At 46.5% G+C, this 13,657-nt stretch overlaps 1 protein-coding gene across 2 annotated transcripts in view; it reads left to right on the forward strand.

Annotated features, from left to right (window-relative positions):
- The first annotated feature begins 1,579 nt into the window (after positions 1 to 1,579).
- LOC147607019 (NADH dehydrogenase ubiquinone 1 alpha subcomplex subunit) overlaps positions 1,580 to 13,657 on the forward strand; it is a 46,999-nt gene continuing 34,921 nt past the window's right edge. For both annotated transcript variants that reach the window (XM_086791231.1, XM_086791232.1), the window contains exons 1-2: positions 1,580 to 1,683; positions 2,429 to 2,551. In XM_086791231.1, coding sequence (XP_086647357.1) covers positions 2,453 to 2,551 — 99 coding nt within the window. In that variant the 5' untranslated portion in view covers positions 1,580 to 1,683; positions 2,429 to 2,452. The remainder of the gene's footprint in view (positions 1,684 to 2,428; positions 2,552 to 13,657) is intronic.

The following is a 13,657-nucleotide window of genomic DNA, read 5'->3' on the forward strand; positions in this document are numbered from 1 at the left end:
CCTACCAGAGACTTTCTATGGAGAAATGGCATTGGTAAAAAAAGAATTCCCGCTTGGTTGGCCTAGGAGAAGGTGTCAGTGCCTAAAAGGAAAGGGGGTATTGGTATCATTCACTTTGCCCACTCATTGTGCTGCCAAAAAGGACTCTGATGCTGTCTAGGGTGCTATCTCAAAATTCTACTTGGGCATTAATGATAAGGGAGTTGGTGGAAATGGCTGATGTGTTGGCCAAGGGCAGATGGGGGAGCTTAAACTGGAAAGACAAATTAATTTCACATGCTCCTTTGAAAGTCACATGTTCAGATTTTTGCAAAATGCTTTGGAAAGATAATTTGGGCTTCATGGCTTGGGATGGTGGGGGGAGGGTAACTGGGAACTCCATGCTATCCTTAGGGTTATGGTGGACTCATAAGTTTAACCCCCCCTAGCTGCACTTGATACTGAAGTGGCCAAGATTCTTAATAACAAAGGTATTAGATATCTGGCTGATTGTTGGGACAAGGATGTGGCTAGGTGGAAAGAGGTGAACCTCTTATCTGAGGAGTTTCAGTTAACTAGAAGAGAGAGAGACTTGATGACTCAGGTGATGGAGATGTTGCATAGTGAATTATGCTCCATTGCCACTGATACTTCAATTTGGATTAAGGACTAGTCTTGCATTAATGGTGTCAAATTAAAGGAGGGAAAAACTAGGGATACTTAATGAGAAAAGGGGATGCCAATGTTATGTATTGCAACAAAATATGGAATGTAAAGTGGAGTGCCTCTAGTTGGAAAAAGAGATGGCACTTGATCTGGAGCTGTCAGGTCCCTAGGAAATTTCAAGTTTTTTTGTGGAAGGTTAGCATATGGGAATTACCTATTGGTTATAAGATGCAAAAAAGAAACATGGCTAGTGGCATTTGCCCTAGATGCAGGTCTTCAATAGAAAGTGGCAAGCATGTGTTTTGGGAATGCCTAGCTTTTTTCACGGCTATATGTACAGGATTGCAGGACACTGAGCTGATGTATAAATGTATATGCATGTGCTGGTCTATATGTAATGTAAATAAAATTAGATCTTTGGAGCTGGATTTGTTAATTTAGAATTTACAGAAGAATATGCCTTGATTATTTCCCTGATTTTGGCTGAGCTTCATGTATACTAGGATTCTCTCCCTACTGTTGATTTGTTGGCTCCATAGGTGAGGTGTTCGTCCAAAATTTGGTCCTAGAACTCAGAGATGGTACCGCAAGGAAAAACAGATAGATCATACCTTTGTGGCCTTTATTGAGAACCCGGTTAGCACTAGACCTACTGTCAAGGTGTGGTCAAAGCATGGGAGTATGCTAGAAAAACAGTCTCCCCAGGGCTACACTACTGAGGCCATGATGGAGGCTTGCTTATTATTACTGGGGTATCAGATCTCGTGGAATCAGTCTAGTTTCTTGTGTGAGGATAAAAGATGAGAATTTCTTTGTAAAATCTTGAATGAGGTTAAAAAGGAGTAGATAGTTGAGTCTTTAGGGGTGATGTATGTCTGATTTTGAATAGTTAATATAAATAAATATTATTGGTCAAAAAAAAGAAAAAAGAAACAAGGTTAGCTTAATTACTCGATGTATATTCAAGCGATTTACATATTCAAGCGATTAGGCTACAAACGGATCGAGCTTTGGAGAGACAAGCCATCATCTTCCGAGGTACATCTATGCCTGTCTCTGCGCATTTGAATTTAGTTCTTTCGTGTCGCGTTGCTTCTAAGAAATCAGAACACAGCTGCCAAACCCTAATCTTCTCACTTTGCGATGAATTATTCTTTTGGGTCATTTTTTTTCCTCATGGAAAATTCCACTCTGTGTATGTTGTGAAAATGACAAGAAGATTATCAGCATGTTGTGTCTGAATCATTTGCACATGGTTCTTATGAGTCACATGCTTCTACAACCGTGGCCGGTGGGGAGTTGAATGGGCAAGATCACCCTTCCATCCGTCGTGATGAGCCGGCACTCAATGCTCCTGTATCCCAGCCTTTGATACCTTTGCTATTGCACATACCCATCTGGACAATGCCACATGACATGACCCTTACCCTTCTTAATCTGTACTGTGGAGGTACTGGCACCACAAGGATAGAGGTAATCAACAGTATGATGTCAGAAGTTTGTAACAATCGTCCAATTTGCAGCGATTTGGTGTTACACTAGATTGCATCCTTCCTCTCTCTCTCTCTCTCTTTCTCTCTCTCTCTCTCTCTCTCACACACACACACACACACACACACACACACACATTTTCAAAGAGACAAGGTGGTTTTAGTATTTTAGTTGCTTGATGCAGGGCATGTGTCTTTTCAAATTCATATATGTATCTTAAATTTTGATGTGAACTTTAGATATGAAGTAAACCTTTTCATGTTTCCTCAAAATCAACTTCTCTCTCTTTCAGAGGTGCTACTAGTAGCAAGGCAAAATGTGGTGGGAGTCGGTGATTCCTATGGGCATCATTTGTGGAATGTTTTTCATTATGGGAGAATCACAAGATTTTTTCCATAAAGCTGCGTTTGGCAAGGTACATTTCTCTTAAATATTTTCAATCCCATCTGGGTATTATTTAAATAGACATGATTAGGTGTGTACATGTGGTGATATTCTTTAGTTAACTTCTTTTAGGGCATGTTTTTAACCTTGTTTGGTTACTTAGATGAGGATGTTATAAAGACCTGTCACATGAGTAGATTTTCACTACTGTTGCTTGTCAAGTCATATGAGGACCGCCCCTCCTCCTCCTATTTCTGGTCTACTTGTCGGCTTGCCCCATGCCCAGGTTGTTACCCCTTCTCAGGTGATGTTCACATGCCCAATCCCTACATGCCCTGTCTCCACTCTAAGGTGATGAGATGAGACTTGGATACGCCAAATTGCAATCCGCGTGGCATGGGACATGTGGCTTTGCAAGTATCCAGATTCCAGGTGTCTGAATGAAGTGTCCCACAAGAAAGTGTCCCAATAGAACTGCATCTTTGAGGGTAGCTCCAAAGGTGCAAACCATGTGGTGCGGGTGTATAGGTGGAGGAAATAGTAATGGATGAGGCAGTTTCTGCGTCTGTCCAGGGTGTAGATGCAGTGTACGAGTGTCATTGTCTGGAAGAGGATGTTCACTATTATGGGTGCTGCTTAAACTCTGCTAATATGATGGAGTGTGGTACAGAGTGTTTACTTTGAATCTTGCGGGAGAACATCATAATTTGGAGCCTTTCATCCTTTTGTTCTAGTCCTCCACTCCAGCCCTCTAAAAAGAGCCTTGTACATCACTCCTGGAGTCACTAGGGAGTCAAAAAGCCATCCCTTTGTGTTGGGTTCCTGGAAGTGTGGCTAGAAGCACCGTTTCTCAAGGGGTTCAATGCAGCATATCCTTCCGTCAACCTGGCTTGGGCCATGGATACACAGTGAAAATTGGGCAACAGAAGGTAACTCCCTGGTACACTGTACACATAGGATGAGGTATTCTCAACGGTGATATCTCCTGCATATGTGCAATGATGCCTGGACAGCACATGATGGGAGGTGTAAAAAATCATGACCTTGGTCTTGCCCAGGTTTGCTATCAAGTCCCGCTGCTCACATTAGGCCTGTAGGTCTTCCAAATGTCTCTGCAATCTCTCTCCTGAGCGGTCTATGAGACCAAAACGATGTTACATATTGATATGATCCATGTGTCGATTGGATGTCAGAGCACAAAAAAAGAAAAAGATAGGGCCTATATACTACGTAGGTCCCTCTGTGTACAATGTAATAGTAGATAGGGAGAGCTCAAATGTCCACGGCGGAGGAGCGCTGGGGTTTTCACTTCCCGTGGCGGTGCCTCCTTATGGCAAAGGAGGATGTCTCCAATCTGGAGCTGACTGGTGGAAGGCACGAATCTTGAAGGGTGAGGGTGTCTGGAGGCTACCCGAACCCTGATGACTCCACTGGATGGGTAGACAAAACCTCTGGGGATCTATCACAGGAACCAGTCTGCTGAGTGTGTCCATATTCTGTGTAGCTCACTAGTGCCTGGGTGGGTACTACTGGCTCTATCTGCTGCTCAAGATTGATGAAATCTGTGATGGAGGCATGAGTGGAATCGTGCTGTCCTCTCCTCTGCATATATGGTCTCAACAGTGTCAATGTCTATGCATCTCTAATAACTACATCCTCAAGCATCTCTGATCATTGCAGTGCATCACCCGGGCAAGAGGGCCAAATTCGTTTCTCAGGAGGCACTGAAACCTCCTTCTATCTCATTATTTACTACGTATCTGAGCAAGTAATATTCCTCTGACTCTCTCATGCCCAGAGGATCTGTATAGCCTTCTGTAGGCTACCCCATACTTGATATCCTTGATGGCCCCCTCCTCCTACCGGGGGGTTAGCTCCACAGGCTGTATGATGACGATGATCCCATTTTGTATCATGTGTCTCGGATTTGACATTCCCAGCTCACAGCTCTAATCTTTGTTTTGGACACTATTGTATCCCTTTTGGTCTCATAGACCCATTAGGTCTTTTGGAGACGTTTAATATAACTTTCTTTCTTTCTCTCTCTCTAGTAGAGCATAGCCTGCACATTCAAGTCTCCCATGGTATGCCCTCAGCCTGCCCCATCTCTATCGTGAGTCGATGTGAAGATACCCTCATCTGGCCAATAGCAATCCTCATGGCATGTGACATGTTGGTGAAGGTATGCAGGCTTCTCAATGACGCCAACCATTGTGACATGTTGGGTCTTTTGAAGTGAAGATACCCTCATCTGGCCAATAGCAATCCTCATGGCATGTGACATGTTGGTGAAGGTACGCAGGCTTCTCAATGACGCCAACCACTGTGACATGTTGGATCTTTTGAAGACGTCACTCTCTTCTTGTTCTTGCCTGCAACCTATTCTATCTCTCAAATCTCATCATGCCAAGGAAGAGCTCTCCTTTGTGGGACAACATGACCTTCGATGCTGTGAATGCAAGATATGGTGGGAGGGGCACAATGAAATGGACTTGCAAGTTTTGTTCCGAGAAGCACTATGGAGTTGCTCAGAGATTGAAGGCTCATTTTTCCCGAACAAAGAGCTTTGGCATTGGCCCTTGTACAAAAGTGCCGAAGAATGTTTATGACAGCCTCAAGGCCGAAATGTTGGGCATTTCTATTGATAGAGTGCTTGCATGGGATCAGCCTGAGACATCTCTCGCAGCTATTCCAGCATCTCAGAGGTCAGTGATCGATGTGAATGATGACATTGAGAGCACGCATGTCATGTAGGCTGTAATGCCTGTGAGACCGACGGCAGACCGGATGGCCAGACGGGGCTTTAGCGTCAACGCCTCGGCTGGAGCGTCGAGGACGTGGCCGTCCGGGGCTCAGTGGGAGAGGACGCCCATGCGGAGTCATGGGCGGCTAGGCTAGTGTGGATGGTAGGCCACACACTATATAGCCTGGGGGATGAGGGGCAATCCTCATTCTTCCTCTGTGGCTGGGTGGTGAGCCAGAGGCCGTCCCCTCCTGTGTGGTAGCACCCGTAATAAGCACCCGTAGTGGTGCTACGGTGATCTAACATTGGTATCAGAGCTTGGTGTCGGGATCGCGAGTGGCGTGCGAAGCGGGCCCAGCCGTTTAATGATTGGCTCTCAATCAAATTTGGGGGGATAACCTTATCCCAAAGGTCCTACAGCAAGAAGTCGTGGAGAAGAAGAGGTTGGCCATAGCTGGAAGGAAGGTTTCCTCTATTTTCTCTCTCTCTCTCTCTCTCTTCCTTGCACACACCCAAGCTCTCCATTGCAGGTAAGCAATTTCTGTGTGTTTTTTTTTGGTTTTTTTTTTTTTTTTTGCTTTGGAGCTTGTCTGTGGGAAAAGAGGTCGACTGTGTGGAGGGAACCTTGTAAGGGCGGCTGTCTGGTGCTGCCGATTGTGTGGAGGGAACCTTGTAAGGCTTGTGGCCAGCCCAGCGAGCGGCCAGCCGGGCCAACGCCGGCGGCCAGCCCACAGGCGGCCAACCAGGCCAGGCCAGCGCTGCAACAGCCCGGCCGGATGCACCTTATCGGAGGGTGAAGGGTCTGTCTTTCCCTACAGTGGGGGGGACCGCGTGTCAGGCTAAAAAACGAATTTTTATTTTTTTTATTTTTTTAAATCCAAAGAACACCTCTCTCCCGGCAGTGGAGGGATAATCCTGGCAATGGAGGGATAATCCAGGGTGGTTCAGGCACAGGTTCCTGCGGGCAATAAATTTTTTTTAATGAGTTGCAGGGTTGCATACAGTGCAGAGACTCCCTCTCAGTTCTGCAGAGTTCAGAGAGGTGACAGTGTGTCATTGTGATGAGCATCACGCTTGTTCGGTGACACCAACGATGTGGCAGCCTACTGTAGGTCCGCATGACATGGTGCGCATGTATGGCACCATAGGTGGCCGTAGAGTCACAGTTTTTATCGATGATGGAGCTGGCCACAACTTCTTGAACTACTCGTTAGTCAAAAAGTTGGGGTTGACTGAGATCCAGAGCGATCATGAGTATACTGTTGGCCTAGCCAATGGGTATGACAAAACGGTATGGAATACCGTAGTATTGGGGGTCCCATTATCTATGCAGGACTACGAGGCTCCGCTTGACTTTCAGGTCATGCACTTAGCCAAAGCAGACGTATATCTAGGCAGGGAGTGGCTGTATGGCTTGGGCCCTAGTCTAGCTCCGAGTTACCTACATAATACGCTATGTTTTGAGCATGGAGGTAGAGTCATTACCCTGCAGGGTGACCGTACTGTCCCCGCCACACCACTTATTTTCTCCATGGTGCGGTCCGCAGAGGCCAGATAGCAGAGGTATATGCTTGTTACCCTCTTTTAAATTCTGTTTCTGTAGATGAAACTGTAGATGATGTTTGCATAGACAAACAAGGAAAACAAAATAGCCTTGGACGAGACCCACTGTTTGAAAACCCTGTTTGGCATGCATGCGATCCAAGCAAGAAAAAATCCAAGGTGAAAGAGACATTAAAGAAAAAGTACATAGATACTTTAATGAATTTATTAGAGAAATTTAAGGATGTTTTTCCTGATGAAACCGGTCTCTGGTAGAAACCAAAGTGCGGTAGACTAGCAGTCACCTTTCCAAATGTACTCTAGACAAATAACAAATGAACAAGAGCTAGAATGCTCCAAAACAAAAAGAAAAAACGACACCTGTTGGTCCCAAAGCTTGGCGCCGCTTTCGGTATTTCTTTATTCAAATTCAATTTTCCTGTGGGAGACACACACAGAGAAGAAGGGAGAGAGAGAGAGAGAGAGACATGTGGGGATAAGTCAACTCATAGTATGAGTGTGTGACTCCCCTATCACACATGTATATTTGCTCTAGTACACATAGTGCACTTAGTACATTAAAAGTACTAAGTGTACTATGTACTATAAAACTTATGGGCCTGTACACACTACAAGGGTGGGCATAGTGCCGATAGAAGAAATTTCAGCTTGCATAGCTTGCAACCAATGCTCATTCTCATGTGCTTCTTCATAAGAAGGCTCTTCTGAATCAAAGAGACCACCCATTGCAAATGCAGACTCCCCACGATGTACATTCAAAGCATAGTCACAAGGGACGGGAATGGGGACGGGACGGGGGACGGGAATGGGGACGGGACGGGGGACGGCCATAAGTAGGGAACGGGGACGGGGGAGGGAACGGCACTCAAAAAATACTTTTTTTTTCTACTCTACACTTATTCTACTTTGGAAGTACATCAAAATGAGCACAAATTTACACTAAAATGGTAAGCTTTTGAGTCATATTAATAATTAAGTAGATACAAAATGAGTCATGACTCAAGAGTCAGGACTCGGGAGTCAGGACTAAGCCTTAAGGAGGCAAAATACATGGACGGACTCAAATGAGTCAATGACAAAGAAGTGCTGAAGACTAGAGGCTAGAGAGACTATGCAATGTGTTTGAGACAGCACCATATAGATAGCATGTTCTTACACTACTCTCTCTAAATTTCTGCCGCCGGGGGGATCCAAGGGGGGCCGGCAGGCAGGCGCAACGAACTCAAAATCGTGATGATTTTTTCAATGGTCGGCAGCAAAACATCCTATTATTTTGTGCGCTGAGCGCACAAATTCATTCAAGAAAAATAGCAACAAGAAGTAACAGCCATAAACGGCTAGAAACGGGCAGGCACAAATTCATTCAAGAAAAATAGCAAGAGGCTTGTTCTTATATAGATAGGCAAGAGAGAGAGAGAAAAGCCTCAAGGGCAAGAGAGAGAGAGAGAGGGCCAAGCCTCAAAGAGCCAAGGCCCAACAGCCATAAACGGCTAGAAGAGCCAAGGCAGGCGCAACGGCCAAAAACGCAACAACGGCAGGCGCAACGGCTCTCTGCCGTCCCCGCACAGTGCCGTCCCCGTCCCTGTGCCGTCCCCGTCGCCGTCCCCTGTGAGAAACGTCCGTCGGGGGACGTCCGTCCGTCCCCGTCCCGTTTCGCGATCCCGGCGTTCCAAGGCTCCGTCCCCTCCGTCCCCAGTGACTATGATTCAAAGCATGGCTGGAACTAGCCCTTGTTCTACCTGTGAGTGGAGCTGCAAGTTTGCTTTCTTGCAAAGTTTTCAGCAACCATCTTGGCACTGACTTTGTAGGCATATGCTCACTTGTAGGCATATGCTCACTTATGGTAGTGCTATGTATGAACAGGGATTAACCAAGGGCACTTTTTTCCATGTGGTTTTTCCCCTTGGACATCAAGTGTGAAAGGACACTAACATATAATATTTTGTACTTCTATATTATATGGATGTGGCACATATGCAAGGGTTGACTTGCATTTTGTGGATACCACACTTTTGGCTCTCTCTCTCTCTCACTCTCATTTCTGTGTGTGAGCTTCTCAAATCTGCAGCTGGAAGAAATTCCGTCAAAAACAGGCGTTCCGTCCGTCGCCTGCATTTTTCCGTCGACGCTATGTTTTTCTGTCGTCGGATTGCCTGCTTCCGTCGGCGCTCCTCCGTCCGGCCACCGGAATCGGGCGGCACTAGTGGGGAGCCCACCACCATCGCCCAGGTCGCGGGCGGCACCGCCATCTACAGCCGCCGTATCTCCGTCAGCGCCCCCAGCCGGCTGCCCAGAGCCGTCGACGGTCAGCACCGTTACGTTCCGGCGCTACTTCAATGTTGTGTTCCGTCCACGCAGCGTTGCCCCTCCGTCGCGTTCCGTCGACGCCTGCAGGCTAGCCGCCACGTCGTCCGACGCGCCCCTGCTCTGTCATAGCTGTCGTCGCCAAAAGTCGACACCGGTCGTCGTTCCTGCTCCGGACGTCCTGCGTTGACGACTCCAGGCACCCTCTATTCGCGCCCCGCGCTACCCCACGACTGCCTCGTGGCCTTCGTTCGTCGCCAGCGACCTCGACACTTGTCGTTACCGGTTCTCGTCCATTCCGACTTACCTGCGGCCGCCGTGCTCGCCTTGTTCTAAGCGACCGCCTCTGTCTGACGACTCGCCCGACTGTCGACCCTGCACTCAACCGGCCCGTTGACGTACGCCTGCGTGTGCTCACGGCCTGCCTCCTGCGCCACGCTGCCTGCCGTCTGCATCTCAGTACGCTCCAGCTCCAGCTTGGTCTGCCGACAGCCCTCAGCCGCCCTGAAGACCTCCTCGACATTCTTTGTGTCTTCCTCATCGTTGCTCTGCTGGCTCCCTCTACTCAACTGTCTGCTCCAAGCCTGCTGCCTTTGCACGAAGGTATTACTCTGTACATACAGATTTTGCAGCCATTCCAGTGCAGGTCATATGCAGACACTTCTGTGCAAGTCAAATTGAAAGGAAGCAGGTACAATTTGGGGGATTTCTCAATTTCAAGACAAATTGATAAAATTGGGCATGTTGCTTTGCCTGCAATTTGGGGGTTTTTGAAATTGAGGTCAAAATCTGCAAATTGAACCTCTCTCATTTGCAGAAATTTGGGGGTTTTCAAAATTGAGGTCAAAATCAGCAAATTGAGCCTCTTCCACTTGCAGAAATTCGGGGCTTTTGTGAAAATTGACCAAGTAGATGCACATTGAAGCGATTGGAGTGCATAAAAATTGGGGATTTTCAGATTGGAGCATGTAATTGGGCATTACAGCTGCGATTTGTCGGTATGTATACACATTGTGTGTAATTGGCAATTTGGTGCAGGTTTACACTTGCTTTGGTTTGCAGGCATACATTTGCACAGGACATTTGGTTGCCTGGCAGTGCACATTGGTGCTTGGTTTGCCTGCAGATATATTTTGTTGACATGGCACAGAATGCTATAGATGTATTTGGTGTGCTCACCTAGGAGGACAAACTGGATGGATCTAATTACTCCCTTTGGAGTTTCATGATCCGTAATTTGTTGGTAGCCAAAGGGCTTTGGGGCATCGTGTGTGGTGATGACACACGCCCACTTACCATACAGCCAGCCACGCCTCAAAGGGGAGGTGCTCAAAGAGCTCCTGATGTAGATCCTGCTCCCACACGAGCAGAAGAGATGGGTCTAGAGATGCACAGGCCATGTCATTGATAGCCCTTTCAGTGAAAAGGACTATTATTCCGCACATTCGTTCATGCAAGACATCGAAGCTTGCATGGGACACATTGGAAGCAATGTATCAGGTACGCAACGAGGCAAGAGTTGCCTACTTGAAGAGGCAATTGGATCTTCTTTCTATGGATGAGGGTGACTCCATGGCAGATCATCTCACCAAAGTGAAAGATTTGCAGGAACAATTGCTCAACATTGATGAGGTTATCCCAGACAAATAGATGGTCACCAACACTCTTCATTCTTTACCGCCTTCCTACTTGGGCTTTCACACCTCTCTCAACCTCTCAATGAGAGGAGGTGGTGATCCCGTCACTTTTGAAGAGCTCGTGGGTTCTCTTGCAGGAAGAGCAAACAAGAGCAAACTTATCGAGCAACCGTGGTAGAGAAAAGGCATTTACAGCCAAGGATAAGCAAAGGCTGGTCATGGACAGCCCTCTTCTAGTGGTGAAAAGTCTGACAAAGGGATGCAAACAAGCCCAAAAAGAAGGGCAAATGTCACTACTGCCATAAGCCTGGACACTACATCAAGCGGATTGCAAAAGAGAAAAGGAAAGAAGCAGGCAATGCAGTAGCAGACTCTTCTGATGACAAAGCACATCAATCAGCTAATGTAATCCAGGAAGAGTACACTTTTTTGGTCACATGCACTAGTGACACACCAAGTGCTTCAGACACTGATATGTCTTGCATTGCATCTGACAGACAGCATGCATCATGGTATTTTGATAGTGGTGCTTCGAGCCACATCACTTCATGCAAAGATGTATTTCAGCACTTGGTTTATGCTTCAAATGGCTGCACTGTATCATGTGCAGATCATACCACATATCCAGCAAAGGGAATTGGTAATGTCATACTTATTGCAGCCAATGGTGCCAATATATGTATGAAAAATGTATTGTATGTTCCAGGGATAAAGAAAAATCTGCTCTCCGTCTCAGCCATAAACGACCAAGGTTTAAAGGTTGAATTTGAAGATGGGAAGTGTTTGGTAAAAGACCCATCAAAGGGTTATGAAATAGTCACTTCTGGAACACGATACAAAGGCTTGTATAAGCTGGACAGCTATGACAAGCGCACTTATGATGCAAATACAGTGGCTGCCCACACTCCTGCTATGCATGATGCAGAGCTATGGCATGCTCATTTTGGGCATGTAAATTTTCAGAGTTTGATGCTTTTGCAGAAGCATCATATGGTTGATAATATGCCGCCTCTTGAGTCTCCACCAAGACATGTATGTGAGGGGTGTATTTTGGGAAAGATGCAACAAAAACCATTCCCCAAAGATGGAGCTGCTAGAGCTGAAAGTAAATTACAGCTCATACATAGTGATGTATGTGGTCCAATGCGGACACCATCCATAGGGGGACATCTTTACTTTGTCACATTCATTGATGACTACTCCAGGTTTGCTTGGGCTTACCCTTTGAAAGCGAAAGCAGATGTGTTTACATGCTTTCGACACTTTGTAGCAATGGCTGAAAATATGTGTGGATGTAAAGTCCAAACACTCCGCTCGGATAGAGGTGGAGAATACATGTCAAATGCATTCAAGGATTATATGCTTCAAAAGGGCATCAAACACCAATGTACTGTGCCTTATACACCGCAGCAGAATGGTGTAGCTGAAAGGAAAAATAGATCTCTCATGGAGATGGCAAGATGCATGGTGAAAGCACAAAAGTTGCCTCACAAATTTTGGATGGAAGCTATAATGTGTGCAACTCATGTGTTGAACAGGTGTCCAACAAAAGCTTTGAAAACCATAACACCATTTGAGGCTTGGTATAGCCGAAAGCCAACAGTGGATTATATGCGTACATTTGGGTGTTCGGCATATGCACATGTGCCAGAACAACTCCGAACAAAGCTAGATGACAAAGCAATTAAATGCATTTTTGTGGGCTACAACAATGAGAGCAAAGGATACCGTCTTTATAATCCAACTACACGAAGAATTTTTGTTAGTAGAGATGTGGTATTTGCTGAAAATTCAGAACAGCCCATGTACAGCTTGTAGAAAAGCAATGATACAGGCTTACAGGAATGTTTGATGGACTTTTACCCATTGCAATTAGGGGGGATTCAGATCAGCCAGCCCCTACACAAGAAAATCCACATGTAGAACATGTGGAACAGCCAGCCATTCAACCCCCTTCTATGGAAGAAGTGGAAGATCTTGTCAGGGAAGAGCAAACAGCCATAGATACAGCCAAGTCAGTGCCAAGATGGTTGCTGAAAACTTTGCAAGAAAGCAAACTTGCAGCTCCACTCACAGGTAGAACAAGGGCTAGTTCTAGCCATGCTTTGAATGTACATCGTGGGGAGTCTGCATTCGCAATGGGTGGTCTCTTTGATTCAGAAGAGCCTTCTTCTTATGAAGAAGCACATGAGAATGATCATTGGTTGCAAGCTATGCAAGCTGAAATTTCTTCTATCATGAAGAACAATACATGGGATCTTGTGGAATTGCCTAAAGGCAAGCATGTAATTGGAACAAAGTGGGTGTACAAAGTCAAAAGAAAGTCTGATGGTACTATTGACAGGTACAAAGCAAGACTTGTGGCAAAAGGCTACTCCCAGAAAAAGGGAATAGATTATGAAGAGACTTTTGCTCCTACTTCGAAAATGACCACAATAAGATCTGTGATTGCATTGGCTGTCCATAAAGGATGGAAAGTGCATCAATTGGACATCAAAACTGCATTCTTAAATGGGGATTTACAGGAGGAAGTATATGTAAATCAGCCCATTGGTTTTGTAGTTCCTGGTGAGGAACATAAAGTATGCAGGTTGGAATTGCAACGCTCGCTCGCTGAAGCTCCCGCCTCCACCCTGCTCTGCGCACCATCGCTCCCCCCCCTCCTCGCGCCTTTTTCTTTTCCTTCCGCCCCCCGCTTGCTCCCCTCTGTTCGCCGCTGCGCCCCCCCCCTCCTTCCTCGCTGCTGCGCCGCCCCCCCTCCTTCCTCGTTGCTGCGCCTCCCCCCCCTCTTCGCCAGTTCGCCCCCCCTCCCCTTTTCGCCTGTTCGCCCTCCCTCCCCGCTGCCGCCTGTTCGCCCTCCCGCCTCTTCGCCTCTTCTCGCCCGCCTCCC

This window comes from Cibotium barometz, chromosome 56 (assembly GCF_041138505.1).
Source record: "Cibotium barometz isolate CiBa-2024 chromosome 56, ASM4113850v1, whole genome shotgun sequence".
Taxonomy (NCBI): domain Eukaryota; kingdom Viridiplantae; phylum Streptophyta; class Polypodiopsida; order Cyatheales; family Cibotiaceae; genus Cibotium; species Cibotium barometz.